At 43.3% G+C, this 22,060-nt stretch overlaps 1 protein-coding gene across 3 annotated transcripts in view; it reads right to left on the bottom strand.

Annotated features, from left to right (window-relative positions):
- Positions 1–22,060, bottom strand: part of Dpf3 (double PHD fingers 3) — a 259,933-nt gene that overhangs the window by 44,628 nt on the left and 193,245 nt on the right. Inside the window, exons 8-11 of one of the 3 annotated variants that reach the window (XR_006851067.2) lie at positions 17,760–17,888; positions 13,453–14,847; positions 12,434–12,512; positions 4,494–6,261 (exon numbers count right to left, since the gene is read on the bottom strand). Coding sequence is in view for 1 of the 3 variants with exons in the window: in XM_046440970.2 (XP_046296926.1) it covers positions 17,760–17,888 (129 nt within the window). In the remaining 2 variants the exon portion in view is untranslated. Of the gene's footprint in view, positions 1–4,493; positions 6,262–12,433; positions 12,513–13,452; positions 14,848–17,759; positions 17,889–22,060 lie in introns of those variants that run through there. The other 2 variants (XR_006851066.2, XM_046440970.2) reach the window with 2 other exon arrangements.

Raw genomic sequence — 22,060 nt, 5'->3', positions numbered from 1 at the left:
AACACAAGACATGAGATTCTCTACCCCAAGAATCTTTCTCCTTCTAGTCTATGTCTGAAAACTGAATTCTAGGTGACCTCACATGTGAGCTCCTGAGCTCCTGGGGGTGGAGCTTGGAGAAATGGAGCAGATGTTTAAAATGCTGATCCCAACTCCTCACTGTCCCTTTTCAGAAAACATGGAGGTAACTAGGGGAACTTAGCAGTAGACTCCACTAAGAGGTGCCCTGAGGTCTGAGACGTCACTGATTCTCTGGAAACATTTGGATATCTTCTAGCAGTGCCTGAAAAGCATGTCTTCGGTAATTTTTAGTATGAATGCTTCCTCCTAGTACCCCTTGTTTGATTAGAAAGATTATTTCCATTCACTAGTTGGTCTGATATCAGGGGTCTTCTCTATCATCCAGGGAGCAAAATTTTTTCTTACAGACTGTTTTGGGAGGTGAAGTAAGTGATTGTGAGATGTTTCATGACTGAAGATGACCACAAGAATCTGAGCTCTTGGGGAGAAACACCTCAGCCACATCTCAGCATCCATGGTTAACGGCGTCAGGAAGCATGATCATGGAGGCGCCAGTGCCCACCAGGAAGAGTTCTTAACTGCTGCACCTCCAGGGCTCCCCTCTGGGGCACCATCCACCACCTCCTGCAGATGCAGTTCCACTGTACCTTCACCCACAGGAGCCATTGCCTTTCACCATACTCAAAAACAACTTAAATTGCTAGAGATGAATGACATTTAATATCATGTCCCCAGGGCGTCACTGCCATGTATGGCTGGATTACTCACAGATGCTTTGGTAAACACTGCTCTATTGTGGTTTGGGCTCAGCACCAGAAGAGCTGGTCGAGAGCTTTCTGAAATCTCATGAGGGGACTTTTGGTCTCTGAAACGTTTTCGTAGAGGACTTAAAACTGCATACATGACTGATGACGAAATGCACCTCTAGCTCTTCCCTGGTCATGACACATTCTTCTCTTAGGGCTTAGAAAATGCCCTAAATAGGCACCACCACTGCCCCCAAATTAACAGTGTAATACTCTCTAAACCAATGATAAGCCAAACTATGCCCTGTGAACCAAATCCAGCCTGCTACTCATTTTTGTAAAAAAAAAAAAAAAAAAAAAAAGCTTTATTGAATCACAGCCACACTCATGTATATATTGTATATGGCTGTTTCCATACTACAACCCCAGAATTGGACAGTTGCAAAAGATGTCTGGCCTGCAAAGACTGAAATATTTACCATCTGGGTCTTTACAGAAAATCTTGCCAATGCCCTTTATAAATCATAAGAAAAATGCATTGCTAATCAGAATAACCTTCCCCCCACCCTCCTGTGAGAAGAACAAGACAACCACCCTGATCCTCTGAAATAAGATGCATATAAGATTTAAAATAGTTCAAAGACACATTTATGTAACAAAGATCCTGGAGAAATCTCTATCTATATAGACATTCACATACAGATCTGTCTGAATCTCTCTCTCTCTCTCTCTCTCTCTCTCTCTCTCTGTGTGTGTGTGTTTGTGTGTGTGTGTGTGTGAGAGAGAGAGAGAGAGAAAGAGAGAGAGAGAGAGAGAGAGAAATCAAAGCAAGTTCTTAATTTGCTGGTTTGGAGATAGGATAAAATTCAAATTCAGTTCTAGTCACATGGAGTGATTTGGGGCTCTTAGAAAAAGTGGGCAGAAGGGGCTGGGGTTGCTGCTCAGTGGTAGAGCGCTTGCCTAGCATGTGTGAGGCACTGGGTTCGATTCTCAGCACCACATGAAAAAATAAATAAAGGGCCACCAACAACTAATAAAATATTTTTTTTAAAAAGAAAAAGTGGGCAGAAGGAACATGATATAATAGGTAACTGGTCAGCAATAAGAAGACAGTAAAATGAAAAACATCTATAGACCGTACAACTTCACCTAGTGTTTTAATGTGAAGATCTTTCGTGTGCATGCAGAGCAAAGGGACTGGATTGGGGGAGGGGGTTCTCCTGGAACCATATCCTGAATCTCTAATAGGCACTGAATATTGACTTAGCTCCATCCAGAGACCAACCCAGTGCTCCATTTCCACCACCTAACAATTCTAAGTCAGGATACCACTGGGCTAAGATGAGGATCTGCTGTTATGAACGCCTTAGGCAAGGCATTCCAATCTAAACTTCAACCTTGCCCAGAGAAGTTGCCCTAAATCCATCAAAAAGTATCGGATATACAGTCATATTTGGCTTAGTCCACACAGAGTTGGCCTTTGGTGTTTGCTTTTAATTTATTGCTAACATTTTAAAATGGGGACATCTCATCAAAGTTTTTGTATGGTTAGCCTCTCTTGAAAAGCCAGAAGATACCCACTGCATTGGTGCCTGCCAGCGGCTTGGGAAGCTGAGGCAGGAAGATCACCAGTTCAAAGCCAGCCTCAGCAACTTATTGAGGTCCTCAGCAACTTAGCAAGACCCTGTCTCAAAATATAAAAATTAAAAGGGCTGGGGATGTGGCTGAGTGGTTGAGCACCCCTGGGTTCAATCCCTGGTACCAAAAAAAAGTGCCAAAAGACCTGAGAACGCTGGGCCCTCGTCACTGCAGGCAGCTCCCCTGAGCTAAGTAGCAGCTGCCCAGTTCAGAATACAGGTGCTCCCTGTCTCAACACAATCCCTGCCATTCGAGTTAGACCTGAGACTGAGCACCAAGGTCTCTCCCAGCACTGGTTATTTTCCTCACACCTGGCCTGCCTCACCTGCTGAAGATACCTGTGCTGTAGGCATCTGAATTTCAACCCCAGAGCTAACCCTTTACAGTGACTCATGTGTTCAGATGGTGGAGGAAAAGTGATTTCTTTTTTTTCCGTCCCATGACCAGGCTCACATGTACACTCTTCCCCTCCCTCTCCCTCTTGGCTAATGGCCATTTACAGACATTAAGCACACGTATGCTTAACCAACAATTCACCATCAGACATTTGAAAAAGGTCACCCTGCCTTCATGGACCGCCACTGAGGACAATTTATTATCCTGGGTCTCTTCTCCTCTGGGTTACTTACATCGACACAACAAGTCCTTGGCATAACTTGATCCTAGAAGCAGCCCTAAGATAATAACTACAAAGAATACTTTTGTTGTGAGAAAAGAGGTGTAGGTAGAGGATGTTTACTTCTAGAATGCAGATTGGAGGGAAGATCTCAGATGAAATCACTTCTCTCCAAAAAAGATAGGTGACCTCTGACTTGAGTCTAAAGTTTCAAATTTTGAGACCCCTGTCGGAAATAGGAGGTGCATAATAAATGTGTAAAACTTCCCTTTTGCTCCAGGGGTCCATCAGAGGAATGGATAAATAAAATATGGTTTATGCATATGATGAAATATCGTTCAGCCTTAAACAGGAGGAAAAATTTGATACAGCTACAACACAGATAAACCTTGAAGATATGATGTGAGATGAAATGAGTGAGTGACAAAAGGACAAATGCTGTTATGATTCCACTCACGAAGGTACCTAGAGTGGTCAGATTCACAGGGACGGGAAGTAGATGGCATTTTCCAGGTGCGGAAGGTGCAGAAAATGGAGTTTGTGTTTAATGAGTTCAGAGTTTCAGGTGGGGAGGAGAAAAGAGTTCCAGAGATGGATGGGGTGATGGTTACCCAACAAAGTAAATATACTTCTGCCACAGAACTGTACACTGAAAACAGTGATAAAACAGTAAATATTATCTCATTTATATTTTATGACCATAGAAAGGGGGAAACCCCTAAGGAGGACACCATATTGGACGAAAAAAGCAACCACCTTTTGACTGCTTGGGAAACTTATCAAGTCCATAGTGACATTCTGACATGACATGCATTCTAAAGGAAGACAGAGAGCACTGGCAGCAGCATTGCAAGGTCACATTCCATCTCTGCCTGGCCCCGTGGGGGTTGGCCATACTCAGAGGGAAAGACCAGGCCTGACATGCTGATCTGTTTTATCTGACCTAGAGGATCTATCACACTAGGGTCCATCTTCACATACAAGGAAAAGCCTGCCAGAGGAAGTCCAGCTTACAGCTGTACCCGGAGCACCTTGGAAGCCTTAACTTCCTCTCTCTTTCTAAGCACATGCTAAATCTTGTATTTTTATGCAAAACTATTCTTGGCACAGGTATAACACCAACATGAAACAGGTATGTTAACTTTATACACATAACCAGAACTTCAGTACATCTGGTGTGGCCATGGAGAGGGTGATGATGGTAATTGTGATGGCGGATGGGTGACAGCAACTCTGGGCTCCAGGACAGGAGGCTGGCGCCAACCCTGGGCATGGTTCACTTTCCATGCCACCACCTGGCAGCCAAGCCATTGGCAACTGCAGTCCTAGATTGTGCTTCTAAATAAGACAACAGGACTCAACAAACCTTGGGCATGCAAGTGAGCAGGATCCTTCCAGGGGTCCCTTCCACAGGAAGGTATGGAAGTGGAACTCCTGGAGGATGAGATTGGACAAGCAAAGTTTACAGGAGCTATAGGAGCATTGGAAACAGACTTTTATTTAACAGAAACTTACACAAACTTCATACAAACCCTACATTATGCAAAGCTTTATCACAATTCTACACATGTGGTAACTTTGGGAGTTGGCTGGAGGTCAGATTAGTAGCATTTTGACAAGGGACATTTTCTCTGAGAAAATGTCACAGAAAAGGGCTCCAAAATGATACAAAGACGCTCTGGGTGCTATCCGCCCCACCCCAGGGATTGGCCTTGATGGGGAACCTGAATGAACTGGCAGGAAGTCGGTGCCCTCCCACCTTCCTCTTTCAAAGATAAAAGAGATTCTCAGGTTGGGGAACATCCTAGTAACACTGTGACCCAAGAACCTTTCCAATGAGAATATCCAGCGTTAGGTTGTAGGGAGGTGTCATGCCTCTGTTTACAAGTAAGGGGAACCCAAGAGTGTTAACGTGTAGAAGACCAGCCCAGTGGGGAGACTAAAGTAGACTCCAGTGGCCTACCAGTCCACCAGACTCCTTGGCTAGGCTGCAGACACTACGCCGAATTCCACTTCATGGGCCACATCGCTCACTTCCACACAGGACTTAAAGGACATGTTAGAAGACTTGCCTTCCTCCTCAGCCACCACAAGCAACTGACTGAGGTTTCCACAATTTGGGTCGACCTTCCTAGCCCTTAGGGACAACTCTAGAATCTCAGGACCCTGAAGCCAGCCGGGTAGAAGATTCCCTCGGCCAACCCCCTTGAGGAATTGTGACTGAACTAATATCATCTCAGCTAATGCTTCGTTTTTGCTGTTGTTTTGTTTTTTTTTCTTCACTGCATTATTTTAAACCAAGTTGTCTCTGTTCAAATCTGTTGAACTTGCAGAGAAAATATCCAATCACTAAATGGAATCCCTTTCTGAACCAGGCCTCGTCAGCTATGATAAGCAGGAGACGGGTGGCTGTTTCTCCACGACCAGATAAATAGGGCTGGCCTGGGGTGAGTGGCAGCGGGGCAGGGAAACTGCTGAATGGTGGCTAATTATTTCAGCCAAGCCTTAACACAAAATCACTTAACGTCACCAACACTTTCAACAGACTTCTGAAGAAAAAGTGGGTGGAAACTGATCACTCCTCACTTACCACATCCAACTCGCAGAAATAAAAGTACCTAAAGACATACATGAATGGCTTTTTTTTAAAGCCTGAGAGAGCAGAGTTGATCTTTATTTTCTTATTAAAAATGTGGGGTATTTTCCTTAGAGTTAATATGCAGTCTTTATTTTACAGTAAATACTCTTTTGATTTCGTGTCTTCACAAAATTGCTTTTAACTTTTGATGTAGAAGGTATTTAAACAAAAATACTGTGCACTGTCAGCACTTTTTTTCTTTTAAATATTGAAATAAATAAAATAGTTAACTCTTTTTTTTTTCTCAGTTTGTTTGTGTTCAGTTATTTCTATTGTAGAGCAAATTCCAGTCTGACCTGGGTGCTTTCTCACAGACTCTCAAAGAAAAAGTTATGACGAATTTTTTAAAAAAGAAAAAAAAAATCTTCTTATTGCACAAACTTAGGCCATTGCTGAGACTTCACTGAGCTGAGTTGTGCTGGAGGATTTTTCCACAATCCAGGCTCTGGTGTCGGCTGAAACACACGCACAGGAGGGGGCCGGGCAAGGGAAGAGGAAGAGGAGGAGGAGAAGGAGGAGGTCATGATCGTGGTGGCTTCTTTTCACCTTCTTCAGAAATGGCTTGCTTGAAGGATGCTGGAGTTCCCAGGCCAGAGTGTTGACTGCAGAGGGAAAGGGAATGAAAGATAAAACAAAAAACAACAGCACAGAACGACTACCTAAGAAAGAAAGATGACAATTAAGGGGTCAGCAAAAATGAAATGAATTGAAAAGAAAAACAAAGAAACAACAGTGATAACCACGCTCACGAAGCTATGACCATGGGCAATGAAAACCAGGCTGGGCTCTCTGGTGCCTTGAATGTCAGTGGCATGAAATCAACTGGGAACAGGGCAGGGCAGGTATAGCAGGACCCAAGAGACGGAAAACACAACTGGATGTTCAATTCCTATGGAAGCAGAGCAGGGTGAAACTGGGTGTTCACAAAGAAAACAAAACAAAACAAAAAAATGTTCTCCTCTACTTGGAAGTAAACTGAATCTTTTCAAAGTTAAAACATCCCAGACAGGACTATTGTGATGTCATCTGCCTGTCAGTCACCTACGTGGAAATGCGTGGTTCTATGCTATAGGACCAACTGCACTCACAAAAAAACCCCAATTGATGTCCCATTTGGCCCAAGGCCAAAAGAACACTGCTTCACACACACAAACACATACTCATCTCCAGTCCTGGCCCAAGTAAACTGAGGGTGTCCCAATTACTAGCAGACAGGACCAAGCCAAGAGGTCGGTTCCTGTCCTCCACTGGCCTGTGGATCCCAAGCCTCAGAAGCTGGTGGCTCTTCAAACCAAGTGGGTCCATTAGCCCGGATAGGTACCAACCAGGCATCGATTGCTTTTAGCTGAAAGGGAACCTGTTCAGTTGCTGTGGTCTTTGACACAGAGGAGTTGGTACAAGGAGTGGGCATTAAAAGGAAAGGGTGCTAACATTTCACCCCAGTAGCAGTTCCTGAGGGCCAAGCTGGGTGCCCCCACAGAGCCCCATCACACTGAGCTCATAGGGGAAGGGCCTAAATGGAAAGTGGCCAAAGCAGCAGGGAATAAAGTTCAAAACCAATGAGCAGCTCAGCATCCTCCAAGTTGAAATTTTCAAAAGATGCCTGCCACCAGCATACTGCTCCCTGGCCAGGTGCACAGGCCTAGATTAGATACCCTTCCAAGGCCAAGACTCCATCCATCTACTTATGCTTTCGAAGGAAGGCTGAAAAGGACTCCACTTCCACCACCACACGTTCTCCCTCCACATCTGCCCCTATTCACCATCTCACCTCTCTGATCTGCAGTTCTGGTGCCCCTGACGGGTTTCTCCTCCCACACCCACACCCCTGTTAACTCCTCTTGACCACTGTCACCTGCCTCCCGTCCCTTCACTTGAGAGAGAAACCAGTGTGGCCTTTCTTCTGCCTCCCATAGACTGCCTGCCAACTATCCTCTTAAGATTTCACCCCTGGCCACAAGCCTTTCTGTGCCTTCCCCAGAGTTCTCCAACCCTTTTGGTTGGATGTCACCTGCCACTTTGTTGAAGAGTCTCTCACAGCCATACCATCAGGCCCTTTCAGTTTTCAAAATTTCCACCCGACCTCCCCCAACACGCACACTTACCAAAGCACACACACATGCACACACACACACTTTTCTTCCTTTGCCCCAGTTAAGCCACCTAGAAAACAGTTTGGTTAGTTGCCAACTGTGCACTCTTAATATCCACTTCTCTTTCATTGCCTCTGGCTTGGCCAACTGCAGGCCACAGGCAATGTCCTGCTGCGTCCTCAGTCTCCTGGGCTTGGTCCCCTCCAAGGAGGCTTAGTTTTTCATCCATCCACTCACCATCCACCCTCCCCTACCCCTGTCTTCACAGCCTCACATCACTTCACTGACTCCTGGATCTCATCTACCCACTCTGACTTGACCGATGATACCTGCATCAGGAGATGACTTCTCTAACTTCTCTGTCAACAGTCTTTATTGACTATTCACTAGGTATAAAATGAGATTCATTAATACTTCGACTAATTAGCTCAGAAACATTGCTTGGGACTCAGTCTGTTTCGGCCAATAACTCTGGCACTGTGATGTTGGGCACTATCCCAGGGACACAAGTGATATCACCTTTGCCTTCAAGAAGCACTTCATGTATTAGAGGAGAAAGACTAATAGCAGGAACAAAATGCTACAGAATAATCCTTAAGCATGTCTGCATATTGTGATTTTTGCCATTTTTCATGGATCAAATTGTGATTTCCAGCTTTGCTTTTTGTTCAACTCTATCTCCATTCTCTCTGACAACAGATATTCTTGTCTATTAAACAGTGACTGTCAGTCAGAGCTCTTGGTTTATCTGGATAACTCCGTCAAAAAAAAAAATTCCCTCACTACTGTGATTCACACAAAAATAATCACATATACTCCACAACAACACCTACCCATTAACTATCAGTGAATACCTAGACTGCCCATGGAAATTTCAAATAAATCCATTGACCAATAAATCCACTGGACCATACTTAATTGCATCGTATTCTTTACAGGACTGAGTTGTCACATGCATATTCCTATTACTCAGTCTACGGTCACCAAAAGAACAAAGGTATATCTGAACAAAAATATTAGCATTCCAGGTCTGTTAGCACACTAGCCTGAAACCTCAGCTCAAAGGCTAAACGTCTGAACCACCACTAATGGGGTAAATCATTCATGTACCTCCTGATATAATGCATTGGGAAGGATATGACACCATTTCTGTGATAGTCTTACCAAAAGTCACCATTTCATTTTAATCATTAGAAAACAGCACCCAAACCTAAAGTGAATAGCTTTCTGTAAAATGATCAGCCAATATTCTTCAAAAAATATCAAGATTACAAGAAACAAAGACAGACTGGGGAACTATTCCAAGTTAAAGAACTTTAAAAGGATAAGACAAATAAATGCAACATGTGATCCTGGATCGGAAAAAGGACATTAGTGAAACAACTGGCAGAACTTGAATAGGTCTATAGACTGTAGTGTGGTGTCAATGTTGATTTCCCGATTGCGATCATAGTACTGTGGTGATTTGGAGAATCTGGGGGAAGGATACACTGAAATTCTTTGTTATTGTTTTTGTAAGTATTCTGTAAGTATGCATTTATTTCAAAATTTAAAATGTTTAAAGTCTTAAATATTGGCTGAGGACCAGTGTGTAGATAATCTGAAAACCTACGGCCAATGTTTATAACTAATAATTCAGTCCTGACGGGGACCTTCCATCATCTCAGTTGTTCTGTAAATCAATCAAGCAGAATGGTTTTTCCTATACTGTTATTTTGAGTAGATGGTCAGAAATCACTTTTATTAAGCACATTTGAGTCACATAAGTCAATGTTTCATGTGAGAAACACTTGGGTGTGTGACCAAAACAGGGCCCCAAGTGTCTACTCCCTGCCACCTTACCACCCCCCACCTCACCACCAAGACACTGCCCTTCAGGAAGCTCAATCTTGGTTCTGTCAGAAAGTTCCTGAAGTCTCAGACCCAGCTGTGTTTCTGCAGGATTATACTCTGCAATGAGTTGGTTTTATTCTGTTTTTGTTTGTGTTTTACAGAATCAAATACCTCCTCTTGACCCAAAAAGGTCTTAAACAAAAGACTCAAAGCCCTTTACTGATTTTACTCCAGAAATCTGTGAAATGTGATCTTTGGGGAAATTAGTATAGACTTAGGAAAGAAAATTAGAAGACGCAGACGCCAACTACTAACACTGGAACTTTGGACCAAACATCTAACCTGACTGAACCTCGGTTTCCTCACCAGTAAAGTGGGAATAAATGACATCCATCCCACCTCAGAGTTATTTTAATATTCATTATGAGATAATAAAGATTATATACTATGACTAGGAAAGAGATGTCCACATCCTAAAAATAGGTAAACTGAGGCAGAGCCTCATGGCAACAAAACTAGACACCGGAGCTTCTCATTTCTACCCTAGGTTCTACTCACCAGATCAAAAATGCCTCACTCCAAGAACCCACCTAAGCAACTCCACTTCCAGCAGTAAACAAAATCCCCTGTGGAAAAATTCCTAATTCATGAGTCTGCTCAAACTTTAAGTACATATTCAAGATCATATTCATCAGTTGCAACAGGAGGCATATTGGGATAAAATTAATTAATTTTATTCCACCATGAAGTAAGAACCTCCAAACAGCCTTTAGTTCTTTCCCCGAGTAATGATCTTGTGTTCCCTCAAGTGCTATATAAAGGCCATATCAGGCTGCAGCCCATTAGGTGCATGGAGAGCAGGAAGACTTAAAGGGATACTATCGATGTGAACATCATATTTTTTATTAAATCCTGCTCTCTAAAATAGCAGCAGCAAATTGGATTACTGGCTTTAAAGTACCTTTAAAAAATTAAATGCATATTTCTCATCCCCTGTGTTGTAGTGATTATAGTATCTGATCTCTACATAGTCTCAGTCACAGATACAAAGAATTAGATTATTCTGGATTGAAAAATAAAACACCAGATAGTCACCTTTCACAGCAACAATAGTCACCTCTACATCAACAATTCCCCCTGGAGGATTTGAATGTTGTAACAAATTTAGAAAGTTCCATACCTTTGGTTCCCCTATGTTTGGACAAGGACTCAGAAAACTAGTGACATTTCTGAAACATGCTGGAACTTTACTGAGCTAAGGACAAAGGAAATGGGTCAGATTGTTTTCATCTTCATAATCCTAATTTCCTTTTTATTTTAAAATTTGAATCGTGATCCTTATTTAACAAAAGCAACCACAAAAAGTTATGTGTGTCCATGGGTCACACAGCTCCTGCAATTCCTGAGGCGACAATGAAAGGAGATCTCTTTGTCCCCAAGAGGCATTGGGAGAGAATATCCAGAAATGATGGTTTAGAAAATTAGGTATCTGGGATGGGGCTGTAGCTCATTGGTAAAGCACTTGCTTCACATATGTGAGGTACTGGGTTCGATCTTTAGCATCACATAAAAATAAATAAAGATACAGTGTGTTCATCTAAAACTAAAAAAAAAAAAATAGAAAGGAAAGAAAATGAGTTATCTTTAATATTCTGCATAGAACCTTGATTAAAATTTTCTTTTCTAGGATCTAATAGTTTGTTTACTCTCTGGTGGTTGAAATTGCTTTTAAGAAGGTTGATGTTTAAAGCTATACGCATTATAAATACTCTTTTTCTTAGCTGAAACTGAGTAAGGTTTACATGAATGCACATACATATCTATTCCCTAACCAAAAACCATCCAAGTGTCCGCTAGATCATGGTAGAATATATACATTCTAGGTTTCTGGGAATCAGAACCTAGCCCCTTACTGTGTGTGTGGCGGGAGGGGGGGCTTAGATATCCTTTTAACCTTATTACTAAGCCTCAGTGTCTTCATCTATAAAATGGGGATAATATAAGCATTTATCTCAAAGGGTGTTTATGAGGATTAAATGAACCATTCCAAGGAAAGCACCCAGAACAGTACTGAATGCATAAACATTGAGACTTGTTATCTAGAGAAGCGGGTGGGGGCAACAGCAACCTCCAGGACTCCTCTGGCTTTTCTCTGAGTTTCCTTGCTTTGCCTTAAGACGTTTGCCTCCAAAGCAACATCTATTCCACTCTCTCAAGCTTAACTTGAACTTTCTCAACTAAAAAGTGAAAAATTTGAACTTGATCATCTTTTCTTCCAGTTCTTTTTTCTTGTCTTGTCATTTTCCTTTCTTTCTTTCTTTCTTAAGAATATAAATTCTGAGTCTGTTGAGAGATGCTATAATCAAGGTGAGACAAGATGCTCAGGCAATGCTAAGCAACACTGTTATGCTCACGTTGGCTAAGAAAGGCGAGGATGTCTGCTATTCCCTACTAAGAGAAATCGGAATCAAGTTGTACTAGTAAAAATAAATTAGATAAGACTTATCCTCAAACAGATATTTTCCTAGGAATTTGTCTTGTTAGACAGTTCTAAACCATTGGTTCCCCCATTAGAACAACAAGTTCATAATGTGTTTTAATTATGTGGATCTTTTTTAAATCTCAAGTTCAAAGCCAAGATGCCACTGATAATGCTAGGACCGAGAACAACTAGACAGCTCTCAAATGAGAGTGTGGATTGAACATATACTTTTATTAACATGGAAGCTCACATTTCATCAGTCAGGCACATCATAAGGCTATGAATCCAACATCTGAGTCACAGGAATAAAGGACAGAGGTGGAAACTGACAGCAAGGCTAGCTGTATCCTCTTAGCAGAAACCTACCAGAGTCAACTATGTTGGCGTATTCACAGATGTGAGCATGCAGGAATATTACAACCGTGGAGGTTTAGGCCATGGCTCCCTAGGGACAGAACCACATACAGATTAGGCAGAACATCCCAAAAGTGGGTGGGGTTGTTACTTTTGATCTCTCAAAACAGAACAAATGCCCAGGCAAGCATATACCCACTTGAAACAGGAGGAAAGTGGAAGCCCTCTCCGAGTCAGGCTACCAAGGAAGCACCAAAGTGTCCATTTGTGGGTCTGTCTGTTTGACCTGGCACTTGTTGGGTTGATTTGTTATTTTAAGGAGTGGTCTAATTCAGGAGGATCTGCAAAGGCTGGATCATCAAAGTAGATCTCCTCAGACACCGACAAGCAACCTTTTAACTAGGCAGCTACTTGGATCTCCCAACCCAAGTCAAATGGCACTGCCCATGTCTCACAGAGAACACCTGTCGTGGGAGTTCAAAAATCTTCAAACAGCCCTGTTGTTTGTTGTGCCTAATCAAGGATCTTCTTTAATTTGGACTCATCCCCTGTGCAGTGAAACTGGTACCCAGAGCTAAGAAAATCACCCAGACATGCAGGGCCCTGAAGCTGCACTCTTCATTCCTACCCAAGTCCAGCCACCAACTCCAGCCTCAGTGCCCTGAACTCCACTCTCACCACAGCCAAGAGAGGCAGAGTCTGCCAAGCATTTCCCCAGCCACCTTCTCTTGCAGTTAAAGCCAGAAGCCCCCCCATTCTCCACATACAGCCCCTCCCACACAGTCCAAGCAAGCTCAGCCCCACGCCTGCACCCAGGCCCGCAGAGTCCACATGCACACACAGACCACCAGGTGAAAGACACTCCAGGAGCCACTCCCACACTAAGAAGGGGGAACCCTGAAAAGCGAAAGAGCAAGCCAAGGGGACAAAAAGGAAAAAAGAAAGACAAAGAAAACTAAAAAAAAAAAAAAAAAAAAAAAAAAACTATGATGGTTTTGCCCGGGTGGTAAGACAGATCAGCCAAGACGTACCTTTTGAGAAGGGCCTTGTAACTGGTCATGCTTGGGACGGCCAATGAGGTGAACGGGTCTTCTCCATCCAGGCCTTGAGCAAGTGTTGCTTTGGTTTGTTTCAGGAGGTGCTATTAGAAACATAAAACAAAGTGCCCGGCAGGCACTATAAAAAAAAAATAGAAATAATACAGGCGACTGGATCATCCAATGAGCAGTTAACTGTTTTAAACAGGGGGAAGGGGAAGGGAGATATACTGTGAGGTGTCCTTCTTCCACGAGGGTGGCCTCAGGTCGCTTTGTCACTGCCGAGCCCATGACTTTTGCTTATATTCCATTCCTGCGTTTGGAAGTTGCTCTTCACCAGGAAGAAAGTGAGGAAAAGCCAGCATCACAGAAACGGCAGCTCTGCTGAACCAAGGAGGAGCCCAGGAGGCGGCTGCTGGTCAGGGCTGACGTTGGAGGGAGGCCAGGTGCCTGGCCTTCTCTGGGACTGCTGCCATTTTCCCCCCCGCAAGCAGAGAGGAGGATGGAAAGGTCAAGGGAGGAGACATGGGGAGGGGGTTTGCCATGGGGAGCCACAGACTCTGTGGGGCACAGGGAGGTGCCATCCTCTCCCATTGAGGAAACTCCCCCCAGCGGCTTGCTTCTAAACAGGGTATTACTGGGATGCCTTTGATTTCCCTTTTCTCACTCTCTCAAAAACAAAAATAAAAATAAAAAAGTCCGACTCCAATAATAGCTAGCATATATAAATAATAATTTTAATGTTATTGGCTCTTTGTTTCCAAACCTAGTGTTCCTCTTCTCTTCATCTTTACCAATAAATATGAAAACTGCGGAAATCAACTCTGCTCATGTCAAAAAGATCCCCTCCCCCCCCCAAAAAAAAAGAGAGAAACCATCTAACTTCCTATTTCTAGGGAACATAAATAACACATCACGGTGCCATCGCTCTGAAGAACGCTCGCTCTGCTCTCTTGTCTTTTTTGTTTTGTTTTCAGTAGTTTGTGCTTCTGTTGTACACACCCAAAAACAGAGGGATGGCGAGGGGAAAGGACTCATGGAAGGTGGGAGGAAGAAGCAAAAGGATCAAGGGAAAAAACTAAGTTGTCTTTCATTTAAAAATATATATATATATATATATATCAGAACCAGAACAATGACCAGAGTCAGAGGGGGATGGCCAAGCGCCCAGTCCGCTCCGCGGGCTTTAGCAACTGCCCTTTTTATCTGCTGTGGGCGAGCCCCGGCCACTGCGGCGTCCTCGACAGGAGCGAGGCTCTTCCAAATCGTCCTCATCAAAGCCGTGGAAAGTTGAGGTGTCACTTTCTGACGTGGAACCGAATAAGTCCTCCGTGGTGCGTGCTGCGGCCGCTGCCTCCTTCTCCTTCCTGCCTTCTCCTCCCAAATGAGCTGACACGTATGATGAATATATCAGCACATGGGTTAAGCAACAGACAGCATTATTAATATTCTCATTACGTTATGACCGTGTTACTCTTAATAGCAAGATAGTGAACCATTGTCACACCAAAAAAAGAATTAACCGGGTACATCACCTGCTGACGGGGATCTGGGACAAAGCACACGCTTCCAGGGAAGAGGATTCCCACCTCCCCCGAAAAGGCATAGTCCCTACCATCAGACACACGTCCACAGCTTCTGACAGCGAGAGATGCAGCGCCATCTCTCCCCTCCCGCACGCACACACGCGCGCGTGTGCTCCCTCCACCCTGCCCCAGACCATGATTTTTCTCCTGGTGGTTTTTAAGCCTGGTTGGTATTTCTTTGGTGTTTTCGGTTGATGTTTCTTGGAACAATGTTTGTCCGTCACTTTGACAGTCAGCTTTACAAAGGTATTACTGTCAGATAACCCATTCAGTGTGGTTAATCCTCTGTCCACTCTATTTTGATTTTCACCTGCTTCTAATCCCATTCTTTCGGAACCCTTTCAATTCTACCCTTACACCATGTAGTTCATTTGCACTGAAAGGGAAAAGAGGTTAGAAATTCCGATAAGTGGTAGGTAATAAAAACAGCTTCTCGTTTTCTTGAACCCCTGGAAGAAATTCCTGGGATCCGTACCCACACTCAGGCATAGGAGCGCGTGCGCGCGCGCACACAAACCCACACGCTCCAGCCACTGAACATGCCCAGGTCTTAGTTGCTCCAGAAAGTTCAGATTGTGAGCACTAAATCAGAACACTAAGAAGGTGAAAAGTAGGGGTGAATCAGCCTAATAAAACACAGTATCCTGAAATCTGCAAAACTCGTTTTGAAACTTCTTCACATTATTCTGGGTCCCAGGAATGCCCCGGATATGGTGGCAATGCCCCTCTTACAGTGCCAGTCTCAGGCATCCCACTTTCTCCCAGGAAACAGTAGTGGGAGAGGTGGGCAGGGAAAGGCAACTCCTCCAGACTTCATACTCCTCCCCTGGGGAGGCTCCAGAGAAGTTCCAGCCCACCTGCCTTAACAGGCACATCCCATGGGCTGACGCAGCCTTTGTATTCCCAAGGTATCAACTATTTCAGGAAAATCAGAGTCAGACCTTGACTAAATGATCCACCAAAATTAATCCTAGGCAATTGCAATGAGAATATCTAGGTTGTTATAAATGGTCCCCTGAGTCACGTAGCAGACAGAACTTGGGAGCGAAAAACTGCATGAAGGTTGTGGAAAGAGAGGACTTGGTGTGGATACAGTCAACTTCCCACCTCTGATGCCCCCATGGATCCAATTCAAGTAACCCAATTTTTGTAGGAAAGAAAAGGGAGAAATGATAGCAGTTTGCAATGAGAGCTCTGAAGCTGCCCTCTCTAACCTGTCCAAACCTAGAGCAGTCCATAATATCCTGCTTAGAGCATTACTCCACCAAGTGACCTTGCTTCTGGCAGTAGAGATTTTGTCTGATTGCTTGCTCTCAAAAAAAAAAAAAAAAAAAAAAACCACAGAGTTGAATTTTATTTTTTTTTTCTTTTTAAGTGTCTAAAAGCCAGAATAAAGTATCACAGGGCCCTGTCTCCTAAGCTAGCATGAGTAGAATAAAAAAATACAACATATGGCATCGTTTGGATCATAAATGAATTGACAGAATTGCATAAAAGGGCCACCCTGGCAGGTCCCCTGGGAGTTAAATGTTGAAGGTTGTGTGCAACAGAAACCAGTCCTTTTCCAATGACTGATTTGTCATTCAAGGCAATCTTGAGCCCTAAACAACCCAGACATCAAAATATAAAAGATCTAAAGCTAAGATTTGCAGACACAGCAAGGAGGAACTGAGTGGTAAACTAAGATGTGGTCACCTCAGTCCTTCTCTTGGGACTGGGGGTGGAAACAATACTGGGCGGAAAGGTAGTAGGGAGAAATGACTCCCATGCTGAAACCAACCACCCACCCCAACTGCTTCACCTGCTAGGGAGCCATTGATAAGACTAAAGATGGTCTACGATCCTCTTTCCTCCCTACCTTGTGCATCAGTCTAGTTATGATATAAAACAATAGGAAAAATAGATAGCACCAACCAACCATAATCAGCCCAAAATAATGGTTTGGTTAGAACTGAAAATAAGAGCAAAGAACCTGAACTCATTTTAAGAATGAAGGAATAAGACCAAAAGTCTCTTTCTGGTATTTTAGTCTTTGGTTAGGTTAAAGATAAAAACAAAACAACAACAACGAAGAAACCAATAACAACAACAAACACACATCAACTCCAGATCAGCCCCAAGATGCCTGCCCTTTTGCCTCCTTGATTTATAAGGGTTTATTTTTTCTATTCCATATGAGAAAATGGGATGAGTGGCCAATGGAGGTGAAGTGTTTATGTAGCTACCCAGGAGCCCTTGAATCTCTGATTCCCGCGATTCATAAAGTGACTGCTTTCCCAAGGTTCATGTACCTGTCTCTCCAGGGTCATCCAGGTATTTCCACATAACAAACACATCTCTCTATTACATGTGCATCATCCAGTACAAGAAAGCATGTTGCCTGTGTCTCCAAGTATTCCACTCTACCTCACCATCATCCATGACACAAAATAACGTCATGGAAAGTTTACATTCCCTTTCCTCATGGAAAAGCCAGACCCAAGTCAAAACTTCCTCCTTTCTCTTCTCCCCAGAACCAGAACATAACTTTTGGTTCTTAAGACCCAAAGAAGAAAAATTTCAAAATGACCTGAAAACCCCCCTTGACTCAAAATCACCACCAGCATCACATCTCTGCTGCCCTCTCCCACCCACCACCACCAAAAGATGGCAGAGAAATGGAGGTGGAAGAGTCCTGATCTACGGGCACAGGATGCAGGAAGGGGCCACACTCACCAGAGCGTCCACAGTCTGCACAGGACACCAGCTCTTCAGGCCGCCCGCTCTTCTTGTTCATGTTGGAACCCCCCAAGCAGAAGTCACAGTAGTTGTTGGGAATTACTGTCCCATCTGGTCCTTTCTGGGCTGTGGAAACATTGAAAAATTCCAATTTTAGGCTGAGATGTGTTCCTACCTTTTCCTCCCACAGTATGGTGGAATCTACTCCAGAAAGAATATGAAGTTTGGAATGTCAAGTTTTGTTACAACCCAGTTGTGATACTGGGCTAGGTGTTTTTTGTTTGTTTGTTTGTTTGTTTTGGTTTTTGTTGTTGTTGTTGTTTTAAAGAGAGAGTGAGAGAGAGAGAGAATTTTTTTAATATTTATTTTTTAGTTTTCGGCGGACACAACATCTTTGTTTGTATGTGGTGCTGAGGATCGAACCCGGGCAGCACGCATGCCAGGCGAGCACGCTTACTGCTTGAGCCACATCCCCAGCCCTAGGTGTTCTTTTTGATCCTTCTTGGTTCAGTGGTACAAAGGCCTGCAAGTTTTCGCAATAGTTTCCAGTTCTACAGAAACCACCTTGCTCCTCTGGATGAAGAAACCATCCAGAAGGATGATTAGTCAAGTGAACTTCTCTTAACCCTGAGCGACCAGTTTTCCAAGTCAAGGCCCCAAACATCAGATGGAAACCATAAACACTCATGACTAGAGGAGGAGAAATGGTCAGTGCCTGGGCCTTGCTTTTGAGAAAGATGTTCTTACTTAGGAGAGATCCCTCCTGTCCCTGCAAAAGAAACATCAGCAGCTGGTCATTACCAGGAGGCAACTAGAGATGCTCTTGGGGACTTTGAGTAACATCTTGGCAGGTACACAGATATCTGTTCTTCTTCAGCTTCATCTCCCTGAAGCCCAGACTCATTGATCATAGAAGCACTCAGGACAAGCTAATCTGCAGACCCTAAATGCCTAGAATCACACTGGACACAAGTTTACCAGGTGCTAAGCTTAACCTCACACCAGGGATGGGCCAATGGGTGACTCAGTGAGCATGTGTTTAAGCCTGAGACCTTCACACGTAACTGGAAGTCCTTAAACAAAAGCAAAAAAAAATCATGGGACATGACCTCGAAAACAAAACTTCATGAGAACCTCACATCTTTGCGAACAGAAATCATTCTCAATTTCTAGGAACTGGTTGAAAAGTCTTCGGCAGGTTTTTTACATGAGATAAATGCTTCAATTTTCCTCTGTTTCCCTCTTCCTATTTGGAGGGATTTCTTTATCACATTCACACTCTCCATTTTGCAACTAAGAAGAAAAGTCAGTCTCTCTCTCTCTCTCTCTCTCTCTCTCTCTCTCTCTCTCTCTTTGCTCTTTGTGGGATCAGCCTTAACCACAGGGTATCTTCCCCCTCGGTATCCCCAATGCCTGCTGCTATCTTCATTATTTACTGGCTAGCATTAATCAGGGTCCCGTAGGGTACAAATCAGTAAAAGGAAGAAGATATGTGAGCAGAAATACCAGCCAGACAGTAAGTGATAAACGGATTCACCCGCTTTAATATGATTCCCTCTGGCCTTCACTTCGTCCGTGCCTCTGCTTTGCCTCCAGGAATAGAAAACTTACCTGGGGAAGGCGGAAGACAAAAGCTAGCAGAATTATATTACAGAGGGTTAATCCATTTATCAGTTGCTATTTGGATGGTTTAATCAGTTTCTAAGTCATTGATTTCCATCTTCGGGGAGGCAGACAATTCTCTGCTAGGAAAGTGTTGGCCTTTGGGGGAGGCAGAGGAGTTGGTTGCCCTCTGTGGTCTGTTGAGTATGGGCTTTTCCCTCAGCCACTGGATCTCTAAGACATCCACATGGCATACTGAATGGTTTTGCAAATATGCTCCAAAATCCAGTACATCTGCAAAAATATTACTCTGCCTATAAAATGTGCTTGGCCCAAATCCAGAAGTACCAGCATCCCTTTCTTCATTCCCCTTCAATTCCGTCTTTCCATTTTTAGAACTCTCCTAAGAAAATCCAAGAATGTCTAGAAAGCAAATCAACTTTTTTTCTCATCAAGAAATAGATGGAAATCCATCAAGTGGTAAACATAAATTGAGGTAGGGCATATAAAACGTAGGGGCCAAAGGTACATCAAAGATAAGTTTCATGATGGATATGAACTGGATACAAAATGTACAAATGCCAATCACAACTTAGGTAACTTCCTATAGAAAGGCAGTCAAAGAATCCAATGTATTATTATCCCCCCCCAAAACAAAATAACTCTCAAAAGGCCCAATCTCCTCATCTGTCTTTCTTATAGTCTTAAGAACTTCCCATAAAATGGAAGGAGACCCTCAGGGTTACACAAAATTACATACAAGAGGAAGTGAGGGGAAAGGGAAAAATAATACAAGGGGGAGAAATGAATGACAGTAGAGGGGAGGGGAGGGGAGGGGAGGGGGGATAGTAGAGGATAGGAAAGGCAGCAGAATACAACAGACACTAGTATGGCAACATGTAAATCAATGGATGTGTAACTGATATGATTCTGCAATCTATATACGGGGTAAAAATGGGAGTTCATAACCCACTTGAATCAAAGTGTGAAATATGATATATCAAGAACTATGTAATGTTTTGAACAACCAACAATAAAAAATTTTTTAAAAAAGTTTAAAAAAAAAGAACTTCCCATAAATGTCAGATTTCCTCCCCATTTACAAAATCTTTAAGCAACCAGACAATCTGATTGTCTCCAACACACTGTATCCCCTGTGATATATGAGGATAAAGAAGTAAAATATAGAGTATAAGAACTTACAGATTATTCTTTACAGTGTTTGCTACTAACAGATCACTGGTAGAATACCCTACTGAATCAAGAACTCCAATGCTGTAAGAAATTTAAAAAAAAATCAGAATGACCTAATAGAGCAAAGCAGATAGTGATGGAGGGAATAATCCTATATAAAAAGACCAAAGGAACTGAATTTAATTCATCTAAAGAGAAGTTTCCAATGAGATGGAGTCAGAGCAAAGTCCCCATATATGTATTTATGTATGCATATGTGTATGCATATGTGTATGCATGTGTGTATGTGTGTGTGCTATCTGTTAGTCATACAAAGTACCTGTTCAAGGGAGGGAGAGAGGTGCTAAAATCTCACTCCCAGGCCCCGGTGTATACCAAGCCAGCAGGGATAAGGTGTGTATTTTTGGTCCTCTAATGAGTCCAATATAGAAAGTGACAGTGAACAGCTATGCTTTATTTTCAAACAAATCCCTTTTGCTTCCGTTCCTACTCTCTTCTTACAACACTGAGCCCAAAGCATCCTTCATGGTGAAATGGCACGGGACAGACTAATACCTTAAGCTTCTGGTTTGCTTCCATTTTTTAGTATTTAAGATTGGTTTCAGAGTGAGGCTTCTCCCATGGAGCTCTCCCAATTCCCAGTTAGAAATGACCGGTCACGCACTGGGGAGGGCATTCTGTTGGCATCACCATTGTGACCCTTCTCCTGTTGATTTATGTGCACACCCACCTCATCTCCTCATGCTAAATGATCTACTCCTTCAGGTCCAGGACCATGTGTAACTCATTGCTGGAGCATCTACGTGCCTTGCACACCAGAAAGAGTTGACAGCAATCTGTGGGATGAATGGCTTAGAAGGGGATGGCAGAGATGTAAACAGGTGTCACTGTGATTCCCCTGGGATCTCCTCCTTATGGGGACATAGCACTGTGTTTGCTTTCCCTGTGGCAGAGTTATCTATCCCTCTGAATATCACTCACTGCCCTTGGTTTATTTCCCAACTCCTCAAAGAAAAGTACTAATCTGTATCATCCAAATGGATGGGTGGGTCATTTGACTTGGACTAATGGCGGCCAGCTCCCCAAGTACAGGGCCCTAAGGGCCCTGTGTTGCTGGAAGAATAACACTGTACACAATCACACAGGAAAATATAAGGTCATAATTCACTGACCCTTGAGAAGTGGATGCCAAGTCACACCTACCCAGTCAGCCTCCCTTTTGCTCAACTGCTTACTGAGAAGAAAAAGAAGCAATTTAGTACACTACAAAACTGAGGTGGAGCTTACACTGGATGCTTTACATACACTATTTCATTGATTCTTGCAGAGTCTTTGTAAAGTAGGATTATTTAACAGATGAGATAACTGAAATCCAAAGAAACCGAGGTGCTGGCTCCAGATCCCAGTTACAAAGAAGAGAAAAGCAGGGTGCAACCCCAGTTTGTCTGTGTCCCAAGATCCTGGGTCTAATCTCACTCCCCTGCCTCCTGGGAAGTCTAGAG

This window comes from Marmota monax, unplaced genomic scaffold (genome assembly GCF_021218885.2).
Source record: "Marmota monax isolate L192 unplaced genomic scaffold, Marmota_monax_Labrador192_F-V1.1 WCK01_AAM20220418_F8-fsc00017, whole genome shotgun sequence".
NCBI lineage: Eukaryota > Metazoa > Chordata > Mammalia > Rodentia > Sciuridae > Marmota > Marmota monax.
The sequence above is the reverse complement of the archived record's forward strand: the minus strand, read 5'-3'. Positions and strand labels throughout refer to the sequence as shown.